The sequence below is a fragment of the Emys orbicularis genome, chromosome 13 (assembly GCF_028017835.1).
Source record: "Emys orbicularis isolate rEmyOrb1 chromosome 13, rEmyOrb1.hap1, whole genome shotgun sequence".
NCBI lineage: Eukaryota > Metazoa > Chordata > Testudines > Emydidae > Emys > Emys orbicularis.
This window is the reverse complement of record NC_088695.1, coordinates 12,443,504-12,452,191: the sequence shown is the minus strand read 5'-3', so window position 1 is coordinate 12,452,191 and position 8,688 is coordinate 12,443,504. Positions and strand designations below refer to the sequence as shown.

General features: G+C 45.4%; 1 protein-coding gene across 1 annotated transcript; it reads right to left on the bottom strand.

The window, feature by feature from the left end:
- Positions 1-7,427: 7,427 nt before the first annotated feature.
- On the bottom strand, positions 7,428-8,354 carry LOC135888027 (olfactory receptor 6F1-like). Its single transcript, XM_065415837.1, has one exon. It carries the CDS (start codon positions 8,352-8,354, stop codon positions 7,428-7,430), a length of 927 nt encoding a protein of 308 aa, XP_065271909.1.
- Between the last annotated feature and the right edge of the window lie 334 nt (positions 8,355-8,688).

Genomic DNA, 8,688 nt, shown 5'->3' with positions numbered 1-8,688 from the left:
TTCCACTCATTCAGATGAGCTCTTTCATTCCTGGTGGATTGCATGATTTCGGCAAACATTTCTTCTCTCGTCTTTTTTTTACGACGCCTTATCTGGGATAGCCTTCGGGAAGGAGGAGGGAGGCTTGAAACAGTTGCACCTGCTGGAGGGAGTGAAAAAAGGAGAGAATTTTTTTAAAAGATACATTTTTCAGAACAATGCTTATACTCTTTCACGGTGTATACTATTCACATTACATAGCACATGTGATTTCTGTGCAAGGTCGCATTTTGCCTCTTAATATTGAGTGCCTGTGGCTTTGCTGCTAGAGATCACAGACGCAGGTCCGGGCAACAGAATTCACCTTGCATGCTGCCATGGTAAGCCACTGTCTTTAGGCTTCTGCGCCCTGCTTTCCCACATACCAAGCAAAGCCCGTTGTGCTGCAGTTTTCCTGTTAGCTTGTTTTCTGCTGCTGAAGGTTAACACCCCCCCCCCATCCAATTCTCTGGGATGAGTGCTTTCTCCCTCCCCCCACCGCGTGGCTGGTATCAGGGAAGATCCCTGCAGGAACCAAACTAACACCCCCCCCCACCCGCCATGAATTCTCTGGGATGAGTGCTTTCTCCCTCCCCCCACCGCGTGGCTGGTATCAGGGAAGATCCCTGCAGGAACCAAACTAACACCCCCCCCCCCACCCGCCATGAATTCTCTGGGATGAGTGCTTTCTCCCTCCCCCCACCGCGTGGCTGGTATCAGGGAAGATCCCTGCAGGAACCAAACTAACACCCCCCCCCCCCGCCATGAATTCTCTGGGATGAGTGCTTTCTCCCTCCCCCCACCGCGTGGCTGGTATCAGGGAAGATCCCTGCAGGAACCAAACTAACACCCCCCCCACACACACCCGCCATGAAATCTCTGGGATGAGTGCTTTCTCCCTCCCCCCACCGCGTGGCTGGTATCAGGGAAGATCCCTGCTAGCAAAACGCGAAAAGCTCTGGGCCAATCCTCCCCCCCCCCTTTGCACTTGGCTAAATGCAGGGAAGGATTTCTTTTCAGCCACAGGCAAACAGCCCAGTAGGAACGGCCACCTCTGTCCCCTTAATTAAATTCCCTTATTTCAACGAGGTTACCCTAAGCGATATCACTCTCCTGAGGATTACACAGCAAGATAAAGAACGGATGTTGCTTGAATGCCAGCAAACACCGGGACCATACGCTGCCAGGCTCTGTCAGGCAATGATACCAGATTACTTGCTACTAGCATGGCGTGGTCAAGTGTCCTACCATGGAGGACGGAATAAGGCTGCACTGCCCAGAAACCTTGTGGCAAGGCTTTTGGAGTACCTCCAGGAGAGCTTCATGGAGATGTCCCTGGAGGATTTCCGCTCCATCCCCAGACATGTTAACAGACTTTTCCAGTAGCTGTACTGGCTGCGAATGCATCCCAAGTGCTCAGGGCAAATTAATCATTAAAAATGCTTGCTTTTAAACCATGTTTTATATTTTAAAAGGTAAACTCACCTGAGGTCCCTTCCATGGGGTCATGGTCTTGGGTGCTGGCTTGGGAGGCTTGGGAGGGTACTTCAGTCAGGGTGAGAAACAGATCCTGGCTGTTGGGGAGAACGGAGAGCTGGGTGCTCTCTGCCAGCTCGTCCTCCTCCTCCTCCTCTTCCCCTTCCACGGAATCATCAGGTGTACCTGATGAGATTATCCCCAGCTCGGAATCCACAGTCAGAGGTGGGGTAGTGGTGGCGGCCCCCCCTAGAAATGCATTTAGCTCAGCGTAGAAGCGGCATGTCCGCGGCTCTGACCCGGAGCGACCGTTTGCCTCCTTTGCTTTTTGATAGGCTTGTCTGAGCTCCTTGACTTTCACGCGGCACTGATCTGTGTCCCTATTGTGGCCTCTCTCCATCATGCCCTTGGAAATTTTTTCATAAGTTTTGGCATTTCGTCTTTTCGAACGCAGTTCTGCTAGCACTGAATCCTCTCCCCATATAGAGATCAAATCCAGTACCTCCTGTACGGTCCATGCTGGTGCTCTTTTTCGATTATCAGCCTGCATGGTTACCTGTGCTGATGAGCTCTCTGTGGTCACCTGTGCTCTCCACGCTGTGCAAACAGGAAATGAAATTCAAATGTTCCCGGGGCTTTTCCTGTCCACCTGGCCAGTGCATGCGAGTTCAGATTGCTGGCCAGAGCGGTCACAATGGTGCACTGTGGGATAGCTCCTGGAGGCCAATAACATCGAATTGCGGCCACACTAACCTTAATTCGGATTAACAATACCGATTTTGATGCTACTCCTCTCGTCGAGGAGGAGTACAGAAATCGAATTAAAGGGCCCTTTAATTCGAATTAACTGGCTTCGTTGTGTGGACGGGTCAAGCGTTAATTCGAATTAAGGCAGCTAAATCCGAATTAAAGTCATAGTGTAGACCAGGCCTTAGTTTCCCTCTGCCTGACGGGGAGCAGAGATGGGAAGTTAGGTCTCCCATCTCTCAGGAAAGTGATTTAATCTCTGGGTTTTAAGGTATTTTAAGCATAAGAATGGTCAGACTGGGTCAGACCAATGGTCCATCTAGCCCAGTATCCTGTCTTCTGACAGTAGCCACTACCAGATGCTTCAGAGGAAATGAACAGAACAGGACAATTCTGAATGATCCACCCCCTGTCATCCAGTCCCAGCTTCTGGCAGTAAGAGGCTAGGGACACCCAGAGCATGGGGTTACATCCCTGACCATCTTGGCTAACAGCCATTGATGGTCGTATCCTCCGTGAAACTATCTAGTTCTTTTTTAAACCCACTTATACTTTTGGCCTTCACTTTTGGAGCAGGTTTGTCTCCTTGTCTCCTGCTGAAGCTCTTTGTATAAATCAGAGCCACATTGGCAGCTGGAGATACCTATGGCTATAATACAGCCATAGCCACATCTAGAATGAATTTCCAGCTTGAATGGTCCCTTGCAAGTCTTCTTCATTCGACAAGAGTCAGTACAGGGGTATTTTGATTTCTTAAATCCCTCAAAATTGCAATCCAAGGCAATGCCACTTCCCCAGGGGCTGGTAGGGGAACCCGGGCCTGCCCTCTACTCCAGGTTCCTGCTCAGGGACCCTCTCATCAGCAGCCAGGGTCTGCTCTGTCCCAAACCTTGCTGCCATTTCCCTGAGCCTTTTCCTACTTTGCCTCTTTCAGGCTTCCACTCCATCACCCTTCTAGGTAAACCCTTCCTTTGGGGCCAGGATCCCAGGGCCTCTCCTCTCCCCCTCGATTCCCTCCTTTCCCTCTCTAATGCCCAGAGTGACTGCCGGCTTCCTCCCCTTTCTGTTGCCCGCTTCCTGCCTTACACCAGTGTAGACAGACCCTCTGATACCTGACCAGCTTGTGCGAGGATTGGGCTATTTTGTGCATTGCTGTTAGTTTCCCCTTCTTCGTCACAAGTCTACAATAGTGTTGGAAAAGATACAAGCTTGGCCAGCTAAGCCAGAATCTCATTAGACAGGAGGGAAAAGGAGAAGGATGGGAAAGAGAAGAAATAAGGTGGGGGAAGAAAAAGGACACATCACGAGGAGAGAGAGAGAGTCTCATATCTCAGGTTGTACTTGGGATTTAACTGGAGCTAGTGGCAGTGTCATCTGGTTTCCTCTCTCCGTCTAGATCTGGTCAGGACATTGCTCAGAATTAGGACGATCCTCTTTTTTTTTTTTTTGTCCACCAGTTAGGCCTAGTTTGTGATGCAACCATTTTGGGTCACTGAATTATCAGACTCACACTGTCTTAATTACCAAGCATGATCTTAACCCAGTCCTGGAGTTATATCAGGACACCTTTCTGTTTGGACTAATTCAGTCTTTCCGTCGTACCTTTTCCATCAACATTTGTTATGATAATTATTGTCGCGTCTGTGGAACTTTCCAATACTTTTTACAGTGGAGCTCACAATGAGGATAAATTTGTAGACCCAAATATGAAAACGTGTTAAACTCTTCAATCCACCTGTGAGGGTATTTTCCCTAAATTACAGAAGATTATTACTATCAGTCATCTGCTAAGGACCAACAAAATGCAAGTCTCTGTGCTTAAGATGAAACTAAAGAGAGTCTATGGCCCCAAAAGCTTAAATACAGCAGATAAAGGCTGGAGAAGCACGTCTTTCTTTCTTTCTTTCTTTCTCAGACCTGAAGAAGAGTTCTGTGTGGCTCCAAAGCTTCTCTCTCTCACCAACAGAAGTTGGTCCAATAAGAGATATGGCCTCACCCACCTTGTCACTCTGATATCCTGGGACCGACACAACTACATTTATGTATTTATGTAAGTCAAAGCTGTCACGTTTTCAAGGAGACCCACTGTACTTCATTCTAATCAGGGTTTGTGGCCAGTTTCTGATCTCAGTTATCCTAGTGTAACACAGAGTCGCCCCAATGAATACAACGGAATTAAGTCTGGATTCTGATCTCAGTTACCTCAGTGTAAATCCAGAGTCATCCCTCTTAAATCAACGGATTTAAAGCCAGATTCTGAACTCTGCTCCAAGACTATCGGATTTCACTTGCTATAACTTCAGTAAACAGAGTGAATTTCCACTGTTTTTAACTAGATGTAGGTTACACAAAATAACTATTTAAGAACTGTGGCCCAGATCCTCAAGGTATTTAGGCACTTAACTCCTATTGAAATCAGTGGGAAATAGGTACCTAAATACCTTTGAGGTTCTAGGCCTGAATTACTGATTCACTTCTATATTTTCGGTTTGTATGACTCCAGGTAAATATCTCTCAGCCCCACCCTCTCTCCCTTAGACTCATGCTGGCATTACTGGAGCCATTTTATAGTCTCCTTTCCCTGCGGTTATTTCAGTGGAAAATTCTCCCTAAATATCAATGGATCTAACAAAAAACAGAGCGTCTGAGCCAGATCATCCACTCACTTGCACTGGTTTGACACAGGTATAACTCCACTGATCAGAATCTTGCCCCATGTGTACACAGTATGTATCTGATTTTCAGAGGAGCTGAGAGAATCCACAACCGTGGTCAAACCACATGGACTGGATCCTCACCTTGTGTAAATCAGCACTGATTTCAATTGAGCAATGCTAGTTTACACCTGCTGGGGATCTGGCCCAGTTTGATCTGGGAAATCAGGGACTATAGATGCCAATTTCTCATTTTCTTGCCCTGGGCCTCCTGAGGTCCCTTCCAACCCTGATATTCTATGATGGCTGCAATCTAGTAGACACTGCATTTCCTTATAAAATATGCTTTATATTTACTTTCTTAAAATAAGTTCTAAAAAAGCCCTTTCCTTTTTCAGAAGATTGATTTCCAAGTCAATCAAGTTTGAAAGTGTTTCGCTGTCTTGAAACACAGGAAAATAAAATAAAGCACAAAGTGTCTGTCATTCGCTCCTCATGTACCAGACATCCTCTGCAGGAGCAACAGCAGCCAGACCTCAAGGTGCCCACTCACACTTTGATCTTGTTAACATTTAGGCCAGATTTACAAAGGTGTTTAGGCACATAAAGATGCAGCCTAGTGGGATTTTCCAAAGCACCTAACCTGATGAGATGCCTAACTCCCATTGAATGGTAGGTGGCTAACTTGAATAGGCACTTTTGAAAATCCCATTAAGGCTCAGTTCCTCAAGGGCATTTAGACAGCTAACTCTCATTGATTGCAATGGGAGTTAGGTGTCTAAGTGTCCTTGCACATCTTTAGGCACCTAAATGCCTTTGGAAATATAGCCCTCCATCCATTGACCTCAGGAGTAAATCTTCATTTATTTCTTCAATGGAGCAGGCGTACCCCATTAGGTAGGGATTGTTTCCAGTGTACTCAATTTGTGGACTGAGGGTTGGATGTCAGGAGTCCCACCCATGGACACACCCATTTTTGGCCCACCACCTGACCCCTTGTGCCCTATTCGCACCTGTTCACCATTTTGGTGTGGGATGGGATTAGGGCAGGACCCAATCTATCTTTGAACCTGCTATGCCAGTAACCATTCACACCAGTGAAGGATCATCCTTCAGATGGGAAAAGGTTTATTCAACTTCTCAAAAGGGATTTCCAAAGGGGCTGACTAACTGGATGGTGATTTTCAATGGGAATTGGATGCCCCTTTGAAAATCCCAGCAACTATTTCCCAGTGACAAACCCAACTTTGCCGGGGAGCCCCAGTCATTCATTCATGGAACATGACCCCACTGTGCTAGGTGATTAACCAAACAATGGTACCTACCCCAAACAGTTTACAATCTAATTAAGACAACATGAAATCCACAGTATAAAAAGATTATAGGACAAAGCAGAAAATCTCTGGAGTTCACTAGGCCAGACTGTAATGATTTTACTCACATGAGTAGCACCACTGACTTAAATTTTACCCTGAGTGGGTAAAGTTATATACATTGGCTTGGCAGAATTCGATGGGTAATATCAATGTTTACTTTTAAGTATTTTTTTTTATTTTGATCCATTTAAATTTTCACAGTTGCAGGAAATTATGGGGGGTGGAGGAGGGAGAAGAAGTGGCCAGGCAATTATTTAATGTCAATAGACATTCAGATTCAATAAATTAAGCTTTATAAACTGTTATTACATAAATTGTCAACATCATATGTCAAAATACCCACACCTAAACACATGATTATATTTTATCGTTGTTTAGGTTGCAATTTTTAAAAGTGCCTAAGAGAGTTAGGCTCACAAATCCCATCAAAATTGAATGAGGTTTTGGTGCCTAATTCCTTTAGACTCCCTGGAAAGTCCCAGACTGATGTTAGCACCTAAATACCTTTGGCTTCTGGACCATAAATCCATGTCAAAATGTTGTAATAGAGCTAGAAAGATGTCAAATCATGTGAAAGATAGTAAGAAGCTGTCCAATTTGCATCATCGTGTTGACAGATGTGACAAAGTATTATCACAGCTTTCCAGTCACGTCCAAGTCTTCTCCAAGTTTTCAGAGAGTCTTATCAACATTTTCTGGATTGTAAGCAAAGTGATGTCAATGCTTGTGGAGCTACATCAAAAGTGCTAGAGTGCTAAATGTCAGAAGCAAGTATCTGGGTAAAATGGAGAACTATATCATAGGCTAGTTTACATATATAAACAATGAGGGCCTGATCCTCATTGAAAATGAGACCCTTTTCCATCATTCCAGTAGTGTTAAGGGGTCTTTAAGAGCTTGTAAATTACAGTCACACCCATTTTAAGGCCCATTTACACTGCCAAAAGAATTGAAAGTTGCCTTATTGTAAATGAGACTCAGTCCCGGTAATATAGTTTCCAAATTCTAGGCCAAATTCTGCATTATTATTATTATTATTTGATTATATTTAGATACCAGAAAGGATTTATTTAATATTAGTATGCTTTGATGGTTCACTTGATTTCCCCTCACTGGCTGCCTAAATCAATGATATCCAGGCCATTGGACAATAACATCACGTCCTATGAAAAGCCTTTCTCAAGATTTCCTTGACGTCTTTATTCCTTAGAGTGTAAATGAAAGGGTTAAGCAATGGTGTCACAATAGTATTGAAGACAGAGACAATTTTGTTCATGTCCAGTGAGTTCTGTTTAGAAGGCTCGACGTACAGGAAGATGGCGCAGCCGTATAATATAACCACAACAGTGAGATGGGCAGAGCAAGTGGAAAAGGCCTTTTTCTGGCCTTGGGCAGATGGGATTCTCAGGATGGTGGAGATGATGTAAATGTAGGAGACCAGGGTGACTGCACAGGAGCCCAGGATGACAATAAAGCAGATAGTAATGTACACAATCTCAATGAGGCGCGTGTCTGTGCAGGAGAGCTCTATCCAAGAATCTATGTCACAGAAGAAATGGTTGATGACAGTAGGGCCACAGAAGGACAACCTAGTGATCAGAAACGCCGGCACAGAAATAGTCAGGAAGCCACCTACCCATGAGCCGATGGCCAACTGAGTGGACAAGGTGCTGTTCATGATGGAGCTATAGCGCAATGGGTGGCATATGGCCAAATAGCGATCATAGGCCATGACAGCCAGGAGTAGAAATTCAGTGCAGCCTAGGGAGAAGACAAAGTACATCTGCAGGAGGCAGCTGAGGAAGGAGATGGTTTTGCTTTGGGACACAAGATTGGTAAGAGTCTTGGGGATGTTAGCTGTGGTGAACCAGATCTCCAGGAAGGAGAGATTGCAGAGGAAGTAGTACATAGGGGTGTGGAGGCGACGGTGGGTCCCCACTAAGGATATGATGGTGATGTTTCCTGTGAGTGTCAGGAGGTACATGAACAAGAATAGCATGAAGAATGAGATCTGCAAATAATGAGAGCCAGGGAACCCACGCAGAATAAATTCCTTCACATTGGTTTGATTTCCCTTCACCATTGGGGCCAGGTGGTGTACCTGCCAAAACACATGAGACCATAAAGGGAAGATGAAGAAATACACAGGTGATTTTGTTAGATGCAGGTCATTGTTGACAGACAACAAACTGAGCAGTCACATATATATCAGGATTCTGAACACAATTTGTATGGTGTAGTGAACATTTAGCTCTCAATGGGAGCTGGAAACCCTCAGCATGTTAGGGCATTAGACAGAGATGGGCTACCAGAGCTGGAAACAGAACCCAGGCATCCAGATTCCCAGTTCCTTTTTCTTAGCTGTTGGAGCTCACTTCTCACCCCGAGCCTCAAATAGCACCCAAGAGTCCTGGCCT

Bases quoted from the DNA above. Each gene is read 5' to 3' on its own strand.
- LOC135888027 (XM_065415837.1), bottom strand. From the start codon at position 8,354: ATGGTGAAGGGAAATCAAACCAATGTGAAGGAATTTATTCTGCGTGGG.